The sequence below is a fragment of the Platichthys flesus genome, chromosome 13, assembly GCF_949316205.1.
Source record: "Platichthys flesus chromosome 13, fPlaFle2.1, whole genome shotgun sequence".
Classification (NCBI taxonomy): Eukaryota; Metazoa; Chordata; class Actinopteri; order Pleuronectiformes; family Pleuronectidae; genus Platichthys; species Platichthys flesus.
In genome coordinates this window covers 17,118,602-17,144,216 of record NC_084957.1, presented here as the reverse complement: position 1 = coordinate 17,144,216, position 25,615 = coordinate 17,118,602, and the positions used below count along the sequence as shown (strand labels likewise).

Genomic DNA, 25,615 nt, shown 5'->3' with positions numbered 1-25,615 from the left:
CTCTGGAAGTGCCCCAGGGTTATTTCTGGGCACCGGAGCAGCCCGACCTACCTGGTTGGGGTCGCCGGCCTTGAAGACGTGACAGGACATGTCGGACTCCGGGTTGTCCGGCTGGCCCCGCAGCAGGTAGGCGAAGTAGGTGAGGTCGTTGCTGTTGTGGATGAAGCGAGAGATGAGCTGCGCTTTGTGCTCGAAGATGAACACCGAGGAGTTGTTGCTGCTGGAGGGGACGCACCGCACCAGGGGCGGGTTGAGGACCAGCTGGACCTCTCTGGGCTGCACCACGGGGCCGCAGTCGCCCCTCTCGCCCCGCCGCCGGATCTCGGCCACCAGCCACGGCAGCATGGGCAGCGTGGTGCGCCTGTCCAGCGAGGACCAGCCGATGTAAGTCAGCGTGAACCTCTTGTCCGACTTGGGAGGACTGCTCTCCTTCTCATCCGGACCCTCCATGTTGGTCGTGGACGGCTTCGTGGGACTAAAATACTATGGTTTGAAAAGAGGACACAGATGGACCATTCCCTGAGATCACAGCCAGGCGCAGTTGGGGTTAGTTTGCAACAGTTTCCATGTCCGCGTCCACAGTGAAAGTTAACACAACACGACGCACAACATGTGCTCGTCCCGATCAGCTGCAGCTCTCCATGTTATCCAAATCCACCTCGAACCCTCTGCGATGGACACTTTCCCTTGCAAGGTTTGTCGTCTACGCCCCGGCTCCGCTCCTCCACTATTTGCATGGGCAGGGAGTCAATCGCTGAACAACCCTGCACTGTATCTTCCCAGGCTCGCTTTGCTAAAACGTGGCTGTGGATGTGGCTCCTGTGTCAACACAAGTAGCCCAGAGGGAATCTGATTTCTTTACGTCGTTCCTGAGCGCGCACAGCGACGCGACGCAATTTTACGCAGCGCCTACAAACCCAGTTGCGCACAAAGCTCGACTGGCACCGCCACGCTTTTCCTTTCCTGTGTTTTTTTGAAATACAAACACTGATGCTTGACGTTCGCCAACCTCTTGAGTGTGCTCCTTTCTTCCACAGCGCCTCGGAGGAGGAGGAGCGGCTGTCTGCGCGCTGACGACCCGCCCAACCCTCCCATGCGCTGGAGGAGTGGGCAGGGCAGAGCCGCGCTGTGTGAAACGTGACAGGACGGAGGCCCCGCCTGTTCTCACCGCCAACAAGCGAGCGTAATAACTGGAAAAGTCTCTTCCCTGGCGGGGTGGAAAGTGTCTGCAGCCCCCAGGCCACATGGACCTCCAGGCCAATACCCCCCCCCCCACACACACACACACACTCATCCACCAGGTAACAGCAGGGCAGCAGGGTCCTGATGGAGGCACGATAATCACGTTACCCTTCCACCACCAAGAAAGTTCAAAATTACCTCAAAGTTTGGCCGATTTCAAATCTTCATCTATTTATTTATTTATCACCAATTTCCACATGCTACCACAATGAAATCCAATGTTACTGTCCTTGAAATGAATGAAATGTAAATGTGCCGAAGATCTCTGTATACTATGCAAAATAATCGTATTCCCTTATTTTTATAATTAGTCATGTTTACTCTAAATTTTACTTTAAATTAATTTAACTTAATGTTTTTTAATTCAATTTTTGTGTATGCTCTAAATCATATAATACTTACTGTTAGTTCTGCTTTATAGACATTTTTTAAGCGTTAATTACTTAAGTTTTCTACAGTAAAAAGCAAGAGGAAAAACATTTAACTAATATCTGTTTATAAGCAGGCAGTGCTGAATCAGGGTTTCTGGAAAGCTGTAATCACATCTGATATGTGGCATGCACCAGAGGACTTGCATCTACCAAATGCCATAAATCCAGCCATCCCCAAAATAGTAACTTTGCCATATATAACCTTCCATCGCTGAGGCAGTTGCCACTGAGCCCCAACCCTCACACTGCTGGTGGGTCACATGAACTATGAAAATATTGAATTCTAAAATTAGGAGTAATATAAACATAAAGAAATAAAACAATGCAATTTTTCAAAACTTGAATTTTTGAATGTTGAACGGCCATGTCTACAATGCATTGTAGTGAAAAAAGAAATGAATGAACCTGTGTGTGCACACCTCCACTGAACAAGGGTAAACAATCCTATATGATTGTTTTTTTCTCTATCATGCACAGAGTAGTCAGATGGTAAACAGTGATGTTCATTGACTGATTCCTTTGTCAGTGTATAATTGCTTTTACCTAATCTGCTCTGAGATTTGAAGTTGTGATCAAACAACCAAGCAATGAAGATTTACACGAAGAACTTAAGAAGTATTTAATACCTCAAGTGAAGATGGAGCAAAAACAAAAGAGGCAAAATGCAGAATCACAGTAAACACTTAAACATTATCAAGAAAAACATAAAGACCAAAAATAATTTAGACGAAAAATGACAGGACGGTTTGTTAATATGGACAATTTTAAACATTATATGAAACTAAATAGCATTCATCATATTATATAGCAGAACAATCACAATCTCTTACCCTTGATCTGAAACAATACATTAGCATCCGTGCAAATCTATAATAAGTACAAAGCCAGAAGAAAACGGATTAAAATAAACCATATCAATATTCTACATTCTGTAATTAATGAACACAAATATTATTAGTCATGGATTTGTAATATTAGTAGCGTACGTATACACCACATTAAATTCCTGATATCTGGATGAGTTGATGGAAGGATGACACGTACACTGAAATAATGGCATTCAAATATATAAACTTATAAAGGCAAAGCTGAGAGTTGCAACAAATCGAATGCACATTTTGCAAAACAGCAAACAGACAAACCCAAGTGCCAATACAACTCGGGTTCCACTGCTTACAAGTACTGAGGTGTTACAGCCATCATACAGTCTCCATTGCAGCTGCCATCTCCTTGAACTGCTTGTGAAAGTTCTGCGAAGGAGAAATTATATTTATAAAAATAAACCTTATTATTTATAAATCACACTAACAACATTACAATCACATCAATAAATCCAGACCTGGAACTGTGGAACGGTCATTTCAAAAGACTTCAGACAGATTTGTCCCGAGGGCTCAGCGATCTTCAGCAGCAGACACACATATGGAGAGTTGAGAGATCGGCAGGTGTCGGAGGTCACCGCCATCCCAAGCTTCCACTGAATGTCCACTAGCTGGAAAGACGCAGCACACCAAACAAAAATTGAAAGCAACTCTGTGCTCAGTTCATCAGAAAATATTTGAAAATGAGCGGCTGCTTTTCTGGATTAAATCTGAACGTACCTGGCCGATGCTGAGCATTGCCTGGACCTCCTGCTGAGTGTGGACTGATGCACCATGTTCACTCCACAACCTGTGCAACACCTGCAGGGAAGCTTTAGACCACTTGTTGCTACTTTCTTCCAGCCTCGACACTAGGTCATCTCCTGACAGGTTGTTTTTCCCAGCTGACCTGGTGACAGAAATGTTACTGTAACACCTTATAGAACAACTGTGTGCTTATGTTTGTGTGACTTTCACAGAAGAAATAAATGTGTACAACATGATAGAAGACGTGTCCACCAGTTGTAAAATCAGAGGAAAGATACCTGAATGTTAGCAACAGGAAACGGATCATGTGTTGCAGGGCTTCATGGTCAAGTCTAACTCCAGCTCTCTGAAATGACTGCTCAGAAGAAAAAAGTGAAATGAAAGAGGAACCTTGAAAAGCATTGGTGACTATGAGTTAAACAATTTAAATCCAAGAAAATATACTCACATCAGACATTTGAGCTGAATCTACTCCTGAAGCTCGCCCTTGAAGATAAGTCAGAATGTGCTGACACTGTGGAGATTCGAAGATTAGTTATCAGAGGAACTGTAGAACCTCTCTGCCAACAATACCACATCCTTTGTGACTTGTGCCGAACACGGCTGCTAATAGCTCTACAATGAGCAGTATAACATGGCATTTAACATCCTGTTGTGTTAGCCAACAGGGAGGTTTAATCCATGGTAACTTCACCCAGTAGCAAGTCTCAAAATTAGTCAAGAAGAATGAATCATATGCTTATGGTAATCAAACCAATACTAGAGGCTAATAATACCAAGACATGTGACCTGTATGGTGCTTTTCTTTTCTCTATTAATCACTTAGAAATTAATCAATATATATATTAACATGGTTAATATATATATATATATATAAACACAATTTGAGAGAACATATACTCACTGCTTCTTCTAACAGATCTGGAGAAAGCCGGCAGATGTTGTCCACACTTTTGTTGATGCCTGAAATGCAGACGTGAAGCAACTCATTTATTCAGAGGTTTCCCATAATACATTTGTGCTCCTATTAACACTGGTCTCAAGAGGATCAGTAATCAAGAGCGGCTTTTACCGAGCCTTGACAGGGCGTCGTGAGAGTCTGACTGTTGTAAGTAATACATTACCAACTTGCCTTGACAAAGCACTTACAATAAGATGTAGGATTTATATTATTCATATATTAATTCTCATCTCATTTGAACTGAAGATGGCTCGGTAGAAAGGTCTTGTATTTTAACTGTATTTCAACAGAAAGTCAAACTATAATAACTAATCCGGACACTAATGACAGATAAAGTATCACCTGCCTTGATGACATCCGGAGCTGGATGAGCAGGAACTTCCTAAAGCTAAACGGCAATAAAACTGAGGCCCTGCTCATCGACTCCAAATCCATCATCACCAAATCCCAACACACACCAGCTCCACCCATCATCGAGGACGGATTCCCTGTACCCTTCTCGCCTCAAGTCAAGAGCCTTGGCATCATTCTGGACAGCACCCTTTCATTTGCACCCCATATTTAAAACATCACCCGGACTGCATTCTTCCACCTCCGCAACATCTCCAGACTCCGCCCATCACTGACCCAGTCCAGCACCGAAATCCTGGTCCACTCATTTGTCACATCCCGCATCGACTACTGCAATGCCCTCCTCACCGGACTCCCCACCAAACTCATCAACAGACTGCAAATCATTCAGAACTCGGCCGCCCGGATCATTACCTGTACTAAATCATCGGATCACATCACTCCTGTACTCATCCAACTTCACTGGCTCCCTGTACAATACCGCATCGACTACAACAACCTTCTCCTCACCTCTCCACAATCTAGCCCCCGGTTACCTCTACGACCTCCTTCAGGAATACACTCCCTCCCGCACCCTCCGCTCATCCTCTTCTGGACTGCTAACCATCCCCACGTCACGCCTCAGTACCATGGGTGCCCGAGCCTTCAGCTGCTCAGCACCCAGGCTCTGGAACTCCCTCCCACCTCACATAAGACAATCAGACTCCATCACATCATTCAAGTCTCAACTCAAAACTCACTTGTTCAAACTGGCATACTCTTTATAACTGGACCCTGTGAACTTCACTTGTTTTTATGTTGATGTTCTGTTTTAATGTTGTTTCTATCTCTCATGCTTTTATCTTTTATCTTGTACTCTTTATTGTCAGGTGACTTTGGGTGACTTGAAAGGCGCCTCCAAATAAAATGTATTATTATTATTATATTTATTATTATTATTATTTTATAAGTATAAAATATGAAAAATCTACAGGCAGTTAGACATCAAGTAATTTACAGTCGACCTTAACTCCTGTGACAAACACATGTATACATTAATAATACATGAGTGGAACATATGGGGGCTAAGGTCAAGCGGAGTGTGAGACCAGAGGTAACTTGTACTGGTCAAAGATAAATCCTGGATCTAGTTATCATCTCATCAAAAGCCTGACTGGAGATGATGCGGCTTGGTTAACATCGAGGTGATGGGTGGGTTGGTAGCCTCCTGCTAGCTACTCTGCGAAGCTAACAGGGAAGTTAGCATGTATTCCCTGGGTGTGGTGGAGCTCTCCGTGTGATGAACACAGCTCAGTCATCTTTCTAGTGAAAACTACAACATGCTGAAAAACACCATGGATCCACGTGTTGCGTGTTAAACCCACCACATGACACCTCTGCTGCGGCTGCTGGCATCTTCTCTCCCGGAGCTGTCACCGCGGTGTGAGCGCCGCCAGCTCAGCGAGCTTCCCGTTGGATTTGACACCTTCTAAGACCTGTCGAGGGAATTTAAAACGTGTATTTGAAGTGTTGGATTCTGGAAACAGACCGCAAACCAGCTACCCACCGTTTAAACCACTTTTCACTGGACGAGAGCAGCTAGTAGCAGTATTATATTTACTCGTGTTTATTATCAGTGTTTATTGTTATCGTTAAAGGCATACACCGCCACCTATTGTAACGGAGTGTGCACTACATGTAGGTTCTTCCTCTCAATATTCTCCATCAAAATGAAGAGGAGTTTTATTATTCGTAAATGTCACCCTGCCTATGGAGGACCATACATGACTTAAATATAAATAAATAAATGTATAAATATATACAGAAATAAATAAATAAATGCATCAATATAAAAATAAAAAAATATAAAATATAGAAATATATCCAATCCTGCATTAGACTGCGCTTAGGCCTGCCTTTCTCATCAGCATATGGACACAGAAATGTGGAAATTAATAAATGTGGAAATAAATAAATGTGGAATTATAATTAAGAAATGTATTTATACATTTCTGTATTTATTTCTGTATTTACTTTTTTGATTATTTATTTATTTCTGCATTTATTTATACATTTATTTATCTATACTTAAGTCATGTATGGTCCTCCATACAAGTAGGCAAATGTGTGTCTTGAGTCTCTGAACATCATCAAGGATTGCAGTAAAAAAAAAATTTGTTGCATATGTACGTTTGTGTGTATGTGTGTGAGTGGTAGAAGCTGTTTCATATCAATGAGTTGTCCCCACAGAAATAGTGAAAAAGAAGGGTGTTTAATAAACTGATCAGATGCACTTGTGTGTGTCTAACAGAGGAGCACCACTGCAGAAATAATGAAAACTAAATTCTGTTTACACAAAAACTATACTTCATATTGATGTTTTTTTTTACAGTAGGCTTCCAGGATGCTTTGCCAAACCCAAACATCTCAAACAATAATCTAAAAAAAGTACTGGCATATGAAAGTTTTTCTATTCCATTTCTGACTTTGATCTAAAGGTCAGGCAACATATGCCAATGGGGCTAGAATGTCACCCCTCTAGGATCTTAGTCATAAAATAGATCAAAGGAATTTGTGAATCCTATTATGATTGTGGTGAATCCTTTTATGTCTGTGGTGAGATCAAATCATATAAGAACCCCAATGTCATTAATCGGCTGTTGGACACACATCACTCCTCTGGCAATAATTGTTTGTACTTACAGTATACAACACAGTAGACTGAATGTTACAGACAAACAACAAAAATGTCATTGTGGGAAAGTGTTTTCCCGTGTCCTCCTAATCCTGACATTTTTGATGGGGAGATTGAGGAGGAGATAGAGGACGAGACTGAGAGGCCAAATAAGGAGGAGAATGAGGAGAAGATTAAGGGACACAATGTGTTTGACAAAGAGACTGAGAAGAAAAACTTCATATCTGATTCTGAGGAGGTAAGTGTATATACTAAAAATAAACAAAAAAACACAACCACAAAAATGATTTAATATTTTTAATTAAAATCAGCTACAGACTTCAGCCCACCTAAATAATTAAGAATACACTTGAAATGAAAAGAATCAGAGAAGGCATCTTTTATTGATTTATTGATTATCTTATCTTGCAATCATTCATTTTTCATGGTAGTGTGGCCCATCTTGCATCTAATATTAACTATTTTCATCACTTGACTCTATTTATATATTTCTGTGCTAAGAGTAAAATAAACATGTTAATAGCTTGATAAATATTGTGAATTGAAAACATTGTTCAAGGATGAACGTGAATGAAAAAGAATAACTATCTTATGCTTCACAGGAGAGTGTATCCAGTACATCGACAACTTCTTATAGACGACAAAAAGAACTACAATTGGAAAGAAAACTCAAAGCTGCTCTTGAGGACTTGAAGACACTGAAAAGAGATCGAGTCAAAATGAAAGAAGCCCTGAACAAGGAGCGAAGAGAAAAAGACGCTCTTTCAAAAGCTTTAAAGAGTGAGCAAGCTCAAAAAGACACTCTTCGTGTTGAAATGGAATATACGAAAATTAGAATGACTTATGTTAAGAGATCGGAGAAGGTTCATCGGGAAAGACACACCAAGCTTCAAGAGCAGATTAAAGAAATGACAGCGGGTCACAAAAGCAATGAGGAAATTATCCAAAAACTCAAATGTGAGCTACAATCAGATGAGAATCGAAAAGAGGAACTATGTGAGCTGAAGCTGAGAAACTGTGAAAAAGACCAAAAAATCCAGTCCCTTCACTTCTGTATTGAAAATCTTCAATCTAATATTGAAGCCAAGGACAATACTATTTCCAAACTGAAGAACGATACCTCAGACCTCAAGGAGGAGCAGTCAAAAAACGACCAACTCCAGAGGGATTATGAGGCTGCGCTCTCGCAACAGCAGCAGAGGGACAAAAAAGAACAGGTCCGTCTTGAGGATGCCCTAAACAAGAGTCGGCTTGCTGATCAGGACCTCAGAGAAACCGGCAGAATACTTGAAGAAAAACTCAAGAGGGAGAAAGGCCGGCTCTCGAGAGCGTTGGAAAAAATTGTGATGCAAAGGAAAGTCTCAGCAGCCACTGAGGGCATGAGGTATGACATGGAATCACTGAGGTTGGAGAACCAGAACATCGGGGCTAAATATGAGGCTTTGGAGGCAAAATATGAGGCTTTGGAGGTCCAACACACAAAAGCGCAAGAGGAGCGGCACCGTTTGGCTTTAGACCTCCAGAAAACTTCTGATTACCGTGAGGGGCTTCAAAGTCACTCGACCCACCGAATAAGTTATCAGAGGCTTGGCTGTGCGACAGGGGATCTCCGACCAGATGTCAGTCGATCTAAGCTCAACCTAGGTTGGAGTAAGATTGGTTCGTCCTTTCGCGACTTCAAACCCTGCGGAAACCCTGACCCCTGTCCGAGGTGATCATTTGACCTCTATGTCCAAAAAAATCATTTTGATCTAACATCTGCAGGTATATATAATGCAACAGTTTGCCATTGTTTTTAATAGAAAATATTAAGTTCTTCTATACATTGCTTTGAATTTATTTGTTTTTAATCATTAGCTGAAGAAACTGAGAAACAAGAAACATGTTGCTGAAAGGCAATGTGTATGTGTTCCTGTACTTATATCTTTGTGAAAACCATTTTTATCATAGACTTACAGAGTGAGGAGATTTTTGGAAAGTGAGGACATTTTGACCAGAACTCACTTTTTCAACAGACTGTTTAATAGTTAAGACTTGGTTTTAGGGTTACGATTGGAATTAGGTTTGAGTTGGGGTTTGGATAGGGTTAGGCCTTTAGCTTGGACAGACAGGTAAGGGCTATAATAACTGAAAGTCTTTGGACCTGTTTGAAAGATGTTTCTGGCACAAAGTATGAAGAGGATTTTGAAATTATTTTTGAATTAAAGTGGAAATTATCATTTATCACACAAAGATAAACACAAACTCAATATCTACTAAAATAACCAATTAGTAGTAGAAACCTGAGATTATACTAGCTAAGTTGCTACTTCTGCAGGACTTATTTTATCGTCACATGTACTTTAAAATAACTGAATATGTAAGTCTAAGGAAAAGCTCAAAAGATTTTGAAAAACACAGAGACCTTAGGATGTTATACAAGCACTTTTAATAAAAACCTATTTAGAAACATTTCCACTAGGTGGCGGTATGACACCCTCAAAAACACGCCTGAAAAGTGATTAAGATGAATCCAGAGAAGTAATATAAAATATTCCATCACATAGTTAGTCGATAGTTAATATTTATCAGCGCCGAGATGCATAATGTAATATGATGCTGATCACTATAGTTTACATGAAGGCATATATCCATCAGTTAAGCCGATGAGTATGTGTGTGTATTAAAGGCAGGAAAATGGATGAAGTCCCTTGAGATAGAATAACAGAAAGTCCAGCTTGAGGAATATCATGGTGTTTTAGTGTGTTCAGTGTGAAAAGGTCGACAGTGGTCTCATGGCACTGTCTGAGGTCATAGTCAAAATATCCAACAGAGAAGCGGCCCTGTGGGACGTAAGGCAAGAACATAGTTTACCACCAGATGTTAATGTTCCATGACAATTAAAGGATTGATTACTAGGAAGTGTGGAAACTCACCTGAGGTCTCTTGAAGTAATCCAATCCTCTTCCTATCTTTATGATCCAACCATTGTCAAACCTATAAAAGCTAAATGATATCTAGTATCCGGGCCACGAAATACCTTCACAGTGATGCAAAATAGGAAGGCTGATGTGTGACAGCTGTACCTGATCTCCCTGTCGTGGATGGTGGAGGAGTACTGCACATCCAGATCCATCCCGTGAGCGCTGAGACTCTCTTTGAGCTCAGCCAAAGCTCTTGTCTGTTGGCTGCTGTCCTGCTGCAGGAGCAAGCGAAGACAACAAACATCATATTACGACCAGCAGAGAGGATGCTGTGGGCTAGTATATATATAAATAACCTACTTCATCCAGTGAGGTGAGGAGATGGATGCTCTTCACCTTGCATAGCGCTTTGAGCAGCATCTCGCAGAACCGAACAAAGCTGTAGAGCTGTGGTGAAGAGAGGGGATGAAAGATATTTATGAAGGGTAAGTTCATGTCTGGACACAGCTTGAATATCATTACTGTGTACAGATGATTGTCTTTAACAGATCTTTCTCACTTTGAAAAAATTAGGAGAAGATAGAAGAACTGGCTTCAGGTTATGAATTAGCTGGTCTATTTGATACTTTTCTTAAATGTGGTTAACTGATATTAATGAGTCATAACTACTTACGTACCTGGTGGGTGTGTCTTATGTATGGGTCCTCCACCCAGACCTCCGTCAGTGAGCTGCTGATGTATGGCTTGATATGTATGGTATGTATAGGTGAATGTTTGAATGTAAGTTTGTATGTATGTATAGATGGATGAATGTATAGATGAATGGATTGATTAATGGATGGGTGGATGAGTGGATGGACAAGTAGATAGATGAATGGACGAAATAGATGGATAGATGAGTACATGAATACATGGATGGATGAATAGACGAATAGATGAGCGGATGACATCTACCTTCTTTCATCTGGCTGACAAGAGCTTTGATGTGCTCGGCTCGGGCCATGCAGCCTTGTGTCTTCTCTCGGTAGTGTCCTCTCTTGGAATCATCCTTCACAGCTGCTGACAGAGGAAACAAGAACAAATTCCAGGTAGGTGTAAACCTACTTGGCAATAAACAACTTCTGATTCTGATTCTGATTCTATATTATACATTATATAATGTAATACTTGAGAAAGTGTTTTGGCTGACTCGTTAAAAACTTTAATTTTAGAATGAAGCAATCATCTGTAAATAAGTTACTGATGTTCTGTCATAGCTCAACTTTTGTAGTAGTAGTAGTAGTAGAAGTAGTGGAAAATATATATATATATATATTTATATTGGACATGCAAACGTAATCATATTCTGGGAAATAAACAACTACAGCTGCTGTGAATCTGTCTCTCTGAAACACGCCCATGACTCTGGAATGATCCACTGTCGGTTTCATATTGTTGCTGCTACATTACAATATATCTATCTTGTTGATAAATAACCATAGTCTGTCCATTAAGGATATATTAAAATAATCAATTCATATATTCACAATGTAATTTTGTGTCGTAGAGCTCTGGCTGAGATGTATTTATAGTTTATGAACAACCGAACACCCCCGCGTTTCCCCTGAATGTCAGAGTCCTCTCTCCAGACGCGGAAGTGATTCTCAGCTGTCAGACAGATTTCTGTAAATTCGAATCAGCTCCCAACAGGAAAGATTCTCACACTCGACCTCGCCTCACCATGGACTGTCCACGATGGCTGCCCCTGGAGTCCAACCCAGAAGTCAGTGCTGTTCATGTGTCTATTTACTGTCTATTTCTAGCGTAGTCATTCATTGGCAGGCATGTGAGCGCCGACGGCTAACTGATGCTAGCACCGAGAACAAAGCTACAGCCCAGTGCGGCGGCTCTGTTCTGGACTCACAGCAGTTTTACTCACTTTGTTTATCCTTTGTGTGTTTTGTTTCTCTGGTCAGGTCATGACGAAGGTGAGTGGTTTCCTCTGAGCCCTGGTGCCACTGAATGATCTGCGGTAATGAGACTCACGGACTGGGGGCACAGGGCCTCCACAGCAGCGATGCTACCTCCAGTGTAACATCAAATATTGATGCAGTAATGTGCAGCTGTCTGGTTATAGCAGGAGTCACAGACCAGGGAGGGTTTGAGCTGGATGCACTGGCAGCACACTGGGATATCAAATGTCAGGAGCTAGTAGATTACAGTATTCTGCAAATGATGTATAAAGCAGAAGAACAAAAGTTTGCCTTCCAACATCAAGAAAAGTTATAAGTTAAAAGGGCAGACATCTTTAAAAAATAACAGATTCAGAAACCCAATTGATGGAACGTTGCCTTACCCTGAAAGGAATCAGTGTAAGGAAAAATCTCGATAAAGAAACCAAAGAATTTAAAACTATCATTATATTTAATAAAATACAAAAACAATTAAATCCAGTATGTTAAGGATGTGTTAATCAGTTTAGTTGTTTTTTTTGTCAAGTGAATCATCTTGCGAACATCTTTGAATGGTATAAAATGAATTGTAACTTAGCAACTAATAGAGGTTGATTTGGCCTGCAGCTATTCACCTTTTTTTATTTTGTTATTTTTACCTTGTTAATTAATATCTTGTGAAAGAGGGCCAGATTATATATGCCTATTATTCATTTTGCTCAGGGGAATTCCCTTACACTGTCAAAGGTTGCACGGCTCCCTCTGTGTCAGTGTTAAATTGCAAGTGCAGCTTATCGGTCATAAACAACAAACACCAGGTCATAAATGTCAACGCAAAAGAAGGAAATAAACCCAGATGTGCTTGCTGTAGAAAAGATAAGACTTTATTAGTGTGGCTAATTCATGGCAAAGGTAAAAGATTAAAAATACTAAAGTTAATAACGTAGTGTTTGTTTCATACGTTTTATACAACTTAACTTTATATTGAACTTGTCTGGATGATGTTGATGGGTTAGCTTCATGTCTTTCTATGCATAATTACTCTCGCCCCTCATGCAGTTCGTTAACTGTCTGGGTATGAAGCCAACCTGGCAATTTGGAGATGTGTATGGACTAGATCCAGAGCTCCTCAGCATGGTGCCAAGACCCGTGTGTGCAGTGCTTCTCCTCTTCCCAGTGACAGAGAAGGTACTGTTAATGTATTCCTGCAACATGTTTTGGTGATTAACTGTAGATGTCTGTGCATGTGGTGGTTGCACAGGTTACGTTTATGCCATATGAAACAATGTTCAGCAAACATGTCTCCTATCTCACTCATCTGTCCAGTACGAGGCCTTCAAGCAAGAGGAGGAAGAGAAACTGAAGGAACAGCGACAGGAGATCTCTCCCGATGTCTTCTTCATTAAGCAAACCATCGGAAATGCCTGTGGAACAATAGGGTTAATTCATGCAGTGGCAAACAACAAGCAACACCTGGAATTTGGTGCGTAGTTATTTTATTTGTGTCGTACAGGGTGGTAGAGATTAGATCTTGACAGCTGTGTGATTAGAGAGATGATCGTGACTGTTGTTCTTTCTCCTCAGAGTCTGATTCTGCTCTTGAGAAGTTTCTTGAAAAAACCTCTGCAATGACCCCAAAGGAAAGGGCTGCTTTCCTGGAAAAAGACGAGGTAGGAAAATGCTGAGGAACAAATATTTTCTCTAGAGGGGCACAATGAAGTGGTCAGAGAGACACATGAGTGAAATACTATACTAAGCATATAAGTTTTGGGATTAGTTTGGTCACATAAAGGAATTAAGGGTTTGCCGTCCTGCAATATTTGTCAGTTACTGAGGGAACAGCACACACAATGGTTTAGAGAAGATGGAGAAAAGTTATCTAAGTTTCCAGTAACTCCCTTTTTTATGATGTTATGACACAAGGCCTCAAACATTATCCAACAGAAAAATAAGAATGTGTAACAGCTGCATATACTTGATTTCCTTTACAGCTGCCAAAACATTTGCCAGCTCAGATATTTTGGAGATAATTGCCATGAAGCTAATGTTTTTACTTTTCCTTCTTCTTGTTTCAGAGTATACGTGTTACCCACGAGTCGAGTGCACAGGAGGGACAGACCGAGGTTTGTACGAGTTTGAGATTTTCAGTGTTTCTCTCAGGTCGCTTCTCTCAGATGTTTTCTATTGAACTTTAGTACTTAATGTCAAAGTTTTTTGTTTTTGTCTGTTGTAGGCTCCGAGCTTAGATGAGAAAGTGAATCTGCATTTTATAGCTTTGGTGAATGTCGGAGGACAGTTGTATGAACTGGGTGAGTTCACCACGAGTGAAGTATTTGTTTTCTCTTGACATGTTTTTGACAGTTATTAATTAGATTCTACATTTCAACTTTAAAACAATGACAACTCTTGATGAAGTGAAATGTTGTGGTTTGTTTGTACCCAGATGGCCGGAAGCCTTTCCCCATCATCCACAGTAAAACTTCAGAAGACACTTTCCTCGAGGTACGACATCCCAAAATAAAACACACATGCCTACTTACAAATATCTGTTTAATCAGCATCTCATCACTTTCCTCTTGTGTTCAATTGCACTGCAGGACGCTGTAGAGGTTTGTAAGGTCTTCATGGCTCGGGACCCGCAGGAGGTTCGTTTCACCATCATTGCCCTTTCCAAAGATTCTTACTGAGGAACCTTCCCTGGGACCGGAGAGAACAAGGAAAACATTACTGCCAAACATTCTCAAGTGCTAACTTTATTGGAAAATGCACTTCAGAAAGTGATGTGGGGAAAATGATAAAATTGTCAGGGATATCATTCTAAAGTTATATTGTTGTTAATAGTTAGTTGCGCGTTAATCGTAACTGAAAGAGAATTTGGTCGTTCTTGCCAAGAGGAAAATCTTCACTGCTGAAACATTTCTAACTGCAATACAGACAGCAGCTGCACTTAGCTGACACTGCACTTAAGTGTGTGTACTTGGCATGCTTGGCTCTCAATGGAAAACACAAACTGTAACACTTATTTTTTTACTCTGGATTCAAACGTACTAAATGTTGTGATTTGGTTGTGATCATAAATCGCACCACGTGTTCAAAGCACCCGAGGAGTTGTATTTTGCAAGGCTTTATTTTCAGTCATGGCTTAAAGCTGTTTTCTGTTTTTAAATGGTCTCATGAAATGTAAAAAAAACTGAAAGAATGTCCCTGACGTGTGTGGCTCACTCCAACTGAAAAATGCGAACTGTACATCCGAGTGTTGGGTGCCTACATTTTTGTAATAAGAATTAGAAAGTCTGTCAAATAAAAGGCACATTTATTAAACGTTTCTTTCATTGACCTTTCTATGTGACTCTTGACTATTTAAGAATATCCATCTGTTTACGTTTTTTGTGTTAATTATATTTCAGGTTCATAGTCTGATGGATGTAACTGGAATAGACATACCAGACCTATAAGAGCCTGATGAGAAATTAAAATTTTTTTTGGCATACTACATTGGGAATGAAAAGGATGTTTATTTTAATGTCCCCAGGAGCCTGCTCATTTTTCCCAGTATGCCAATATTTACTAACTGACTTAAATCCCTAAAATTAAAGACTGGTAAATATTGTTTTAGTTTTTTTTTTTTTTATGAACTGCATTTACAGTTCTTTATGCTACCAAACTCCTTTCAATTCAATTCAATTCTGGTCATTCTCTGCTCATAAAACCATAACCATCACTAATTAGCAAACATTAACCCTTGTATGGTATTCGTGTTTTGGTCACTCAGCCAATGTTTGCATTATTCGGTCTTTCAATCAATACAGCTACAACAATTTTTGTAAAAATACTTAACAGATGTTTACTTTATCCCAATTACAAGCAATATAAACAGCATATATGGTTAATATTTGTTATTTACCCGTTAAATCACATTTATGAAAAAGAGTGCTTTTCGTTTTTTGTGAAAAAATGCAATAGAATAAAGAAACATCAATTACAATCAAGATATGATTGGAAAAAACGTTTTGCCTGGATTTGGGCCTGACTGCAGATGGATTTTTTTCATAGCTGGCTGATGGTCAATCTCATCCTCTTCTTCAAGCTCACTGTCAGAATCTGAATCTACAGAAACATGATCTTCATATTCTGAAAACTCTTCCCCTTCATTATCTACCAAGGATGTTCTCTCTTCAAAAATTATTTCTAAGGCCCTCTGAGCAGAGAACCTTTTTGCCATCTTCAAGGATTGTGATAAGGAGCCCGATTGTCAAAGCTATTTATTTGTTGTATCCCGGCCCCAATTTGCATATCGGGGGCGGGATTTCCTGCAAGATCCTCTGTCTTGCATGAAACATCTATATTTTATATACAACAAGGGCGGGATACAACAAGCCTTAGAAATTATTTTTGAAGAGAGAAAATCTTTGGAAGTCAATGAAGGGAAGAGTAGAGAATATGAAGATCATGTTTTTGTCAATTCAGAGTCTGACAGTGAGTTTGAAGAAGAGGATGAGATTGACCATCAGCCAGCTACGTAAAAAGTGAATCTGTAGACAGTCCCAAATCCAGGCCAGGCCATCAGCAGCCATCATATGGATGTCAAAAAATTGATGAAATTGAAAATGAAATTGAATGGTCTTTTTGCCCTTTAGCCACCCCGCATGGCTACCATTGTAATAAGGATGCAACCAGGGCAGACACGGATAGCAGTGACTCGTGCAGGACATCAAGCCTTCTTACGAGCTTTTCATTACGAAAATCATTCTGGATTGCACTAATTTGGAGGGACAGCATGTTTTCGTAAAAAGCTGGAATGAAATGGACGAAACCCATTTATTTCCATACTTTGAGGTTCTTATCCTTGCCGGAGTTTTCAAGTCCAAAGGGGAATCAACAGAATCCCTGTGAGATGCAGGAACTGGCAGAGAACTTTAATGTAAAATGTGCAGGAATGTGGGAGCAGAGGTGCTTGAAATGTACAATTTAACACTTTCTGTAGTCCTGGGTCCAGTGGACCCGAACACCCCATATGTAATGTAAATGTGTAGGGGGGGTGTGCAGTGTACAGTCACTGAAAATATGTTATTTTATATGTTCATCACAGAAAATTAGCCAAGGCCAATGAGTCTCAGGTTGAAAAAAATATTTATCACATCATTTTTCTTTTAGCAAACATTGAAAACGGGTCCCACAGACCCGAACACCATGCAAGGGTTAAAAGAAATAATAATGTGATATTTATTCCGATAATCATTGATATTAGAACTGATATGAAAATGTTATCTTGATAAAATCTTTGCCATATTGTCCTGCCTTATTTAGCAGGGAGCCTCCTTTCCCTTTGGTTTATTAGTATATAGAGTATTTTACAGAAGTTTGATGAACATAGAAGTAAAATCTTAATATTTCTGGTCAAGGCTGAACTCAATTTAACTACTAATATACCATTGAGGAATTGAAATCAATGCATGAAATCTTTTTTTGAGGTGATCATAGGTTTTGTGTGGACAATTTGAGTCTGCAAAGCAACTACAACGGTCAAATAAATGTAGCACAGAACCAGGAACTCGCCAAAAGTACCGTAGCCTTGTTGAGTACATGTAGTTTTTACACTTGCCATCAATGCTCTTAATTGCATGACGCATAGTGTCAGTTTAGTTTTTCAGGCTCTCCAATACACACTGACCACCGCTGCGTGGCGCTGTAGGAAAGATATTTGAGTAGCGAAGAGGCTTGGAACTTTTTTCAGTAGGAAAGTTTGTTCAGACTCTTGGAAACTTTGTGGCATCCATGTGTTTAGTGGTCAGCAGACCTGAAGTAGTTTATAAGTCTGTCTGAGGAGCTGTGTTGTAGTCTGAGGACATTCTTTGTTGCTGCTTGTTGTTCGGTAAATAGAATCCCACCGATGAGCATCTCGACTGTTGTTCGTGGAGGCGGTGAAGAACCTGGAATCGGATGAAACCCTCCAGGAGTGTTGGAAATAACAAGCCAGTGTTCAGCTGTGGGCCTGCGGGTGGTCCTCGGACCCCACTTTTGGAAACCGTCCAACCCTCCACAGCCGCCAGCTCTTGCAGGGCTTAAACCCTCCACAAAGGAAGGAGGACATTTCCTACCGGTGCAGCCGAGGTGAGGTGAGACAGCCCGTGCGTAAAAAGTGGAGGACGCCGTGCGCAGCGCAGGTGTGACGGGTGCAAGGAGCGGGTAGGTACGCGGGTGCCGCCCGGTGAAGAAGAAGGGAGTGCATGACTGTTACCATCTTGTATTCATTCCTTTGATGAGCTGGTGCAAATGAACAATAGGAGGCATATTTTCATGAATGAGGAGTGTGATGACTAAAAGTTCACCTGCGCTCTCGTGTGTCTGCACTACAAACGAGTTTTTTAAGTGCTTCATTAGTGTCCGCCTGTTTAAAACTCGCCCTCATTCATGTCACCGGGCCATTAGGAGCAGAATTGGCCCGACGGTGCAGCTCGGACAATAAGTTCCTGTGATGGAGTGGCGTGAGCAGTCCACTGTCGGCTCCGACGAAGCCTTCTCAGAGGCGCAGAGATGGATTGAGGTGAGTGGAAACACTTTAAAAACGGCCTTTACGCACTTTTGTAAAGATGACACAAAGAGGAGATAAAACTGGTGATTACTTTTGGAACTCCGTTTTTGTGCTACTTTAGTGTTGATTCTTGATTTAGAAGCATCAGTTAAAGGGTAATCGTGAAATCCTTGTTGTCACCCTTGAAGAAGAGTTTATCTTCAGTTCATCCCAGATTGAGTTATTTGAAGGTATGGCTGTAAAACTGATCAGCTTACTCAGCATCTTGCCCCCAGGCTCCAGATAATGGCAGCCTGCATGGACCATTAGATGTATGGAGGCATGTGTCGCCTTTAACCTCTCCTCTTTGGGAGGTGAGATCAGTCTTCTCTTTTTGCCACTACTAGAAATCAGTTGGTGTCTCCTTCTTATCTTCTCTGGATCTCTCTTCGGATGACAGATTCCATTCATCATTACTGTTCATTGTCAGATCTTGCCTGGACCTGCTCATCACTATATGTCCCTGAGGCTTTCAGGCTCCAGTTGCAATAGAGGAACATAGACCCGGCAATTAAGAACAACTGCTTTGAATGACGCAAGATGCTACTGTAAGCACACATTCATAAAATGATGGACCTTTCACATGGTTTCTGATGAAGAGATTAAACGTTTGTAAGTGCTGTTTAAGATGTCAGAGGAGAGCAGACAACTTAAGTAGACCCGCACGATAGCGTACATGATGTTCCTGGAAAATGTGTCATTTGCCTAATAAAGGATTCAACAGGTGATTCATTGTCTGTGGCAAAATACTTTATTTTTTATGGACGTCCTGTGCCCACTTCTCTAACACGGTAATCAAAATGAGAAATGGCAAGCAACTCACACAAAAAAGTGATTCACCAGCTCTTTCAATAGCAGCCCCTTTTATTTCTCCAAAGTCAAATTATCCAAAGTTTCCATGCAGCCTTCAGCCAGACTCTCACTCTTTTCTTTTTCTCTTTACAAGCGGGTAAAAATTATGTTTCCTCATCTCACAAATTCTCTCCCCAGCAGGGCGGCGCGGAGCTGCTGCATGGCTGTAACTAAACAAATATTGTTCTAATTTCATGAGGGGTGAATCTGAATGCTTTCGATGTGACATCAGTGTCTCTGCACGCTCGCACACTGGTCCATTGTAGTGGCTCAGCTCTTGGACATGGGGTGGGGGCCATAATCTCAGGCCCCTGGTGTGTGTGGCGATTATGGGAGAGTGAGGAGAGCTGAACAAGCTCAGCAGGTAAAGGTGTGGAGCTGCTGTTTTTGCAGGGAATACATGAGAGGCCTGACATGGAGGAAATACAGGGGCAATCTGCTCCGGCACAGTTTCCCTTCAAAGACAGATCTCTGTGGCTTTTTGTGGATCCTGTCACTGACTGATTAACAAGCCGCCCGGCCTTGCAGCTCTTTAAACAGAGGCATGTGTGCGTGCTGAGGCTGCCGCTGTTAAAAGCTAAACGAAATGGTCTGGAGCCTGTCACATGGACACATTCCTGCATTAGCCGCCGTGGCCGTGAACGCTGCCCCCCCTCAGAGCCGATGGGCCGCGCTCCGCGACCACAGGGCCTGTAGTGGAATAATAGAGGTCCTTGTTAATGTTACACAGAGGCCTTAAGTGTGGCTGTTATGACAAGAAGGAACAAGTGGCAGCGGTAATGCCGCTCACAGGTCACAGGATCAGATGGCGGCAGTCTGTCAACACAAACATTGTGCGTTATGAGTGAAAACTAAATTAGCATGCCGTCAGTGATCTAATGATTACAGAGTGCTTAGTTGTGAGTGTGTTTCAGTGTCAACAACCACGGGCAACAGTGTAAGACCCATCATACCAGTTCTCTCTGTTCTGGTCTGCGATTGGCAACACTTTGTTTTCTCCAGTCATCGAGGTGTAGCCCAGAATACTTTGAATACCTACTTTTAAACAGGTTTATAAGGCAGAGCTTCATTCCAGCAATCGATCTGGTCTGAGGTCGTAATCTGTATTTAAGGTGTCAGCCCTAGTTTTGATTCCTGCTCCCCTGTCTTTGCTTGAAAAGGACCATATTGGGTTTCTCACATTCTCTGGAACAAAGCCGCCAATCCCAGGTAACACGATCCTGTGCATTTCTTTAGATTTGATAGTCATGTAGCACTGGAACAACTCCATGCTTCCTTAATGTGGTTTGCATGTGAATCCACATTTTGGTGTTTGATACTCTGGATGCTTTGATCAAGGGCCCCGAGATGCAACTAATGATTATGCCCAATACTGAAGATAGTTAGATGACAGATAGAAAGGTGTACATTTATATTTGCACAGGTACAAGACAGCATGGGTACATTTGCATTTTAGTGTGTGGCACAAAGAATGCTCTGCTTTCATAAGAAATACAAGGAATTTATAAACTTCAGCTGATGCTTATTTATAAAAAGCAACAGAGACCAATGTCCTCCAAATTTACAAGTTACATAATTGTTTTGAATAATTTATCTTCAAATTTTCGATTTACCAAGACAAACATTGATAAAACAGTATACACTATAAACAGTGATATATACAGTATATTGAATTGTATTTTCAATCCTGTGGTATCAGAATTTTGTCCATTTCCATTTACTGGGTGGCAGCAAATACAAAATGCCAGAGATGGATATCCATCTCAAAACCATAAAATAAAACCATCTGCATGGACAGAGGCCACATGAGGTGAACTAGAAAAGAAAAAAGAAGCCAACACCAATAAATTTGAACTCTCATGTAAAAAAAAAAAAAGACAGAACTTTCCATCCATAACCTCTCTCCTTTCTTTTAATTTTGTACCCTTCCACTCTGGCAGCCAGAAGCCATGAACTGCTTTCCACGACCCACGTCACAGGGTTCCTTCTTGTGCCAGGAGCATTTGATAGGACAAAGAATTCATCACGTCACTGTGGCACTGCACATTCTGTGTTTTCATTTCAACTGTTTTCATAGGGAGTAATTAGAAAACCAGGCCATATGCATTCAGACACACACACACACAGACACACACACACATGAAGCAGGACCTCACACGAAAGGCCGAGTTACATGTCAGTGTAACTGTTATTTTGATATGCTGATTATTTTTGTTCTCGTACTAATGGCCTCCCCGCTGTTATATTTGTCTTGAGTGAGAACCCTGGAATAGTTGGATGACGTCCCTGTCGGCCTCCGACGACCCATGCTCCCCGTCCTCCGCAGAAGGGACAAAGAATTTTAGCAAACAATTATTAGGGGTGGGTTGTGGTTGTGTTGGAGGGGGGGGGGGGGGGCTGCATCCGCACAAACCTTGAATACTGCTCTGCCTCAGTGCCCGGCATGAATAAACAATAGCTGTGGTCACGGACGCAGGGACCCTGTAGATTCCTCTGATTATTTGTGTTCCACCAAGTTGTTCAATGTTCAACCTTTCTTGGTTCACCGCAAATATAATAATTGATTTTCCAGATGTATCTTGGAGACTCAGCGATGAACTCTGAGGTCCCGCGTTTCGATCACTTAACGTGAGGGGGTGGGTCATCACGAGACTCCACACGTTCAGCCGCACATTCTTGAGGGGAGCGAGCGAGGGTGCTTGATTTTTTGCAGGAAGGCAATCTTGTTTTTTTGAAATCTCTGCCCCTGCCTTAAATCTCCCCCTTTGGAGCAGCAGTGTGTGGCTGCAGATTAGAGTCGTTATTCCACATGGCAGATTCAACAGAGGGGAGAGAGAGGGCGAGAGAGGGCCGGGTCTGAGGGGGAGTTAATACCCCTAATGTCCAGGATGGAGACTAGGGACGTGTTCTGCTACAGCCAGCTTAGTGCCAGCTCGAGTCCCGCCTCACACGCTTGGACAAGGAGATAGTATCTCAATTAACCCATTCATTCTGTTTGGATGATGTAGCTTCGACAAGAAAAAGACATAAAAGCAAAAAACACCCTTTATAAGCGTCGCTGAAAGAGGGAGTTACACATATTGCTGTGCCCTTCCCATCTGTATTGTTTGTTTGCGTGCATGTGAATCCAAGCTGGTGCCCCCACATACATAGAACAGTAGGGGTCAGGATTTCATATACCAACGGCAGTCTGACTGACTGCACAGTGCACTGTAAAGTTTGCTGTGTGAGTCTTAGTGTGTCTGTCTGTGTTGTTTGTGTCTGGTTTTATTTTCTGCTCATCAGTTGGCGAAGACCTTTTGTGTGTTTTGTAAACAAAACAAAAAACAAGTCTTTCCCAACAGCAGCTTAATCACATTGTGTATTGTGTTGTAGCCGCAAACAGCCGCTGTGTCAAAGCTTTAATCTCATTTGTCCATTACAACATGGTCTAATTCTCTTGGAATGATGGGTATTTGAGGCCTTGCCCATGGCGGGTTTCCCAGGGCGTGTTCTCAGGTGTAGGTTTCTTTCAAAAATAATAATAGTGTCTTTCCCTTCATCTGTCCGATTGCTCCAGTTTCTCCTGTCCTCCACAGCGTGACGGCCTGTACTTAGCTTGGCCAACAAGTGCTCCAGTTTTTTGTCCTTTATCCTTGAAAGGAAAACGGGGACAAAAGGACAAAACACTTCATCCCGAGGCACATTTGATCAATTTGGTTGGCACAACCAGTCCAACTTGTTTGGCTGTTTGCGTGTCTGTCTGTGTGTATGTACTTAAGCTGATGACAGATGTCCTACCTTACTATATTCCTGCAGTATAATCTGTTTGCTCATCGGTTTTCTTGATTGTATAAATAATCCAATTCAGATTTAAAACCGAACACCATGTAATCATAGTTAATCATCTACATATGAATATAACACCACTTTGTTTTGAGTATTATCAAAATAATACACATTAGAGCCTGACTTAGTTATGAATTGTCCGATATTAGCATTTCACAGATTTAGAGATTTAGTACTAACACTTATGTATACCGATATGTGTCAACTTTCGAGAGTTAACATGTGCATTAATGTTAACATTTTATATAAAAAAGATGTTTATTTTTCCACAATCCCAGTTCTTTATTACCTTTGTATTTTTGTTTTCTTGTATATTTTTTTATTTGTCAATAGTCCACGGTAAACTGTCTTTTTGTGTTTTTGTTATGAAAGTTTGATAACAGCGTCAGAGGATTCATTTCATTATTTGTAATACATACATCAGCGGATATGTTAGTGTGGGAATTGCTCTACTCCCTAATGTCGGTCTCAGCATTGGCCCCCAAAAATCCATATATTGGTCAGGCTCTGATAAACATCCTCAGACAGCAACTAGTGCAGAACTTAATGGTGTAGCAAAACAGTATTACATAGTGGTTGCTCGTGTAGTCTCAACTTCTGCTGGGTTCTCAGCCAAGTTTGTTTGTTTGACTCCTGGTGCATAATTTAGCCGATTTTGGAAAAATGTAGTTTGGCCACGGGCCAAGAAACAAGTTGTTTGTGTTTGGATGCGTTACAGAATGTTTTTAAAACCTTTTTCTAGACAACGCAAGAGAGGGTGTTATGGAACGTATTTGATATTTACTCATGAAGTACAGCACTTACTATGCAGACATTGTTTGCATCCATTTGTAATTATCTATAATTATACACATCCAGATGCAGAACATTTTGTGACATTACAAAAATAAAAGATTGGGCAGAACTGGTAGAAGTAGACTCTAACTCTGTACTGTCTCTGTTTGTGTTGGATTCAGGGGCTCAGGTGCTGATTGGTGAAGCAGTTGATTGTGGAAACATTCTTAACCAAACAAAACAGGAAGCTCTGTTAAGGAGCGGCCATCAACACGAACATAATGGGCCAACCACCTGCAGTTTTACATGAAAATGAAAATACACAACTGTTATTGTCTTTAAGTTGAAACACAGATTGTCGATATTAAATTGTACCGACAAGTGTTACGTCAACATTTGTGTACTGTAGATACCCATGTTTGTGTACCTGCACGTCATGCAGTGTGTGTGTATGTTTGCCTACAAAGTGTCTCTTAGTGTTCCTGCAGTGGTGGTTTTGAGATCATGGGAAAGGCATGAGGCTATAACCCAGCGTTGTGCTCCTCCAGATGCTGCCATTGCCTTGCGGCTTGGGCACGCTGGCTCCAGCACAGTTTTAGAGCCGATATTCCCGTTAACCAGTGGTCTTTGGTGTTAAAGTGAGAAGAATCAAACCTCTGCAGGAATCCAGGAGAAATACCTGAAGGTCTGCGCCTTAACCCTGTTTCTGAGACTCTGTAGGAACGCAGGAGGAAATACCTCTTACTTCCTCTCCTACTGTTCTCAACATCCTACCTTTCTTCTCCAGCCTCCCTGCCACACCACACACACACACACAAACATTAAGACACGCACACACACATGCACATACACACACACACACAGACACACAAACCCAAACCCCCGCCTTCTCTCCTCACCCAACCCTTCTTGCTGTTTTCCTCACTGTTTTTGTATCCGTTTTCTCTCCAGGCAGTAACCAAGAAAACATTTGGGAGCAGTGACTTCCGATCAGCACTGGAGAATGGAGTTCTGCTGTGTGAGTAAGTACTCTGCTTTTACCAGGCGCCTCTCTTAAGCCACTCATTCATATGGAAGCCCTCTGCTCTCCCCCAGGTCTGTGCTCCGACGTAAGTGTTACTGTTATTTCCCAGGCATACCCCTCGCCGGGCGCTGTTTGTTTGTCGGCCACATGAAGTGAGCCACTGTTTCGGCACAATAGAGGTTGTATTATGTAGTTATTTGATCTTGCCAGTGTCAGATCTGCCCTCTGTGGTCCTGTCTGAGAACATAAAGTGTGATCTATTTCAGGGGGAGCCTTGTTGTCTGTTTAGCAGATGTTACAGATCTGTGGACGGGCCGATTGCCACCCTTGCTTTAATGAGAGCTGTGAAAGGCTGTGTCGTGAATGGGAAGCCTCCAGCCCAGACCACATCGGAGGGCCGGGGCACCCTGCTTTCTCATTACCCGTGGGTGCATCAAGAGTTTTG

At 41.5% G+C, this 25,615-nt stretch overlaps 5 protein-coding genes across 10 annotated transcripts in view; 2 read left to right on the top strand and 3 right to left on the bottom strand.

The window, feature by feature from the left end:
• Positions 1-790, bottom strand: part of tbc1d4 (TBC1 domain family, member 4) — a 29,526-nt gene extending 28,736 nt beyond the window's left edge. For both annotated transcript variants that reach the window (XM_062402093.1, XM_062402094.1), the window contains exon 1: positions 52-790. In XM_062402093.1, coding sequence (XP_062258077.1) covers positions 52-450 — 399 coding nt within the window. In that variant the 5' untranslated portion in view covers positions 451-790. The remainder of the gene's footprint in view (positions 1-51) is intronic.
• A 1,488-nt stretch (positions 791-2,278) lies between these two features.
• commd6 (COMM domain containing 6) lies at positions 2,279-6,250 on the bottom strand. 2 transcript variants are annotated; one of them, XM_062402100.1, is made up of 8 exons: positions 6,160-6,250; positions 5,978-6,088; positions 4,206-4,264; positions 3,750-3,815; positions 3,580-3,656; positions 3,275-3,443; positions 3,013-3,165; positions 2,279-2,923 (listed from the first exon to the last, which is right to left on the bottom strand). In XM_062402100.1, the coding sequence occupies exons 2-8, from the start codon at positions 6,006-6,008 to the stop codon at positions 2,873-2,875; spliced, it is 606 nt and encodes a 201-aa protein (XP_062258084.1). In that variant the 5' UTR covers positions 6,009-6,088; positions 6,160-6,250; the 3' UTR covers positions 2,279-2,872. The 2 variants fall into 2 exon arrangements, with proteins under 2 accessions (XP_062258084.1, XP_062258085.1); XM_062402101.1 differs by lacking the exon at positions 6,160-6,250 and having other exon boundaries at positions 5,978-6,152.
• Positions 6,251-9,732: 3,482 nt separating this feature from the next.
• On the bottom strand, positions 9,733-10,942 carry LOC133967577 (MIT domain-containing protein 1-like; the record flags this gene model as incomplete). Its single annotated transcript, XM_062403120.1, is given in 6 exon segments — positions 9,733-10,046; positions 10,049-10,109; positions 10,203-10,263; positions 10,353-10,465; positions 10,551-10,637; positions 10,868-10,942. Coding segments are annotated over 6 exon segments (429 nt in total), but the record flags the coding sequence as incomplete, so codon positions are not given.
• An 864-nt stretch (positions 10,943-11,806) lies between these two features.
• On the top strand, positions 11,807-15,463 carry uchl3 (ubiquitin carboxyl-terminal esterase L3 (ubiquitin thiolesterase)). Its single transcript, XM_062403119.1, has 9 exons — positions 11,807-11,952; positions 12,146-12,157; positions 13,181-13,309; positions 13,448-13,604; positions 13,706-13,791; positions 14,197-14,244; positions 14,355-14,430; positions 14,565-14,623; positions 14,719-15,463. The coding sequence occupies exons 1-9, from the start codon at positions 11,911-11,913 to the stop codon at positions 14,806-14,808; spliced, it is 699 nt and encodes a 232-aa protein (XP_062259103.1). The 5' UTR covers positions 11,807-11,910; the 3' UTR covers positions 14,809-15,463.
• A 3,093-nt stretch (positions 15,464-18,556) lies between these two features.
• lmo7a (LIM domain 7a) overlaps positions 18,557-25,615 on the top strand; it is a 47,496-nt gene continuing 40,437 nt past the window's right edge. For 3 of the 4 annotated variants that reach the window (XM_062403053.1, XM_062403055.1, XM_062403054.1), the window contains exons 1-2: positions 18,558-18,665; positions 25,098-25,168. In XM_062403053.1, the coding sequence (XP_062259037.1) occupies positions 18,597-18,665; positions 25,098-25,168 (140 nt within the window). In that variant the 5' untranslated portion in view covers positions 18,558-18,596. Of the gene's footprint in view, positions 18,666-25,097; positions 25,169-25,615 lie in introns of all 4 variants that reach the window. The other variant, XM_062403052.1, reaches the window with a different exon arrangement.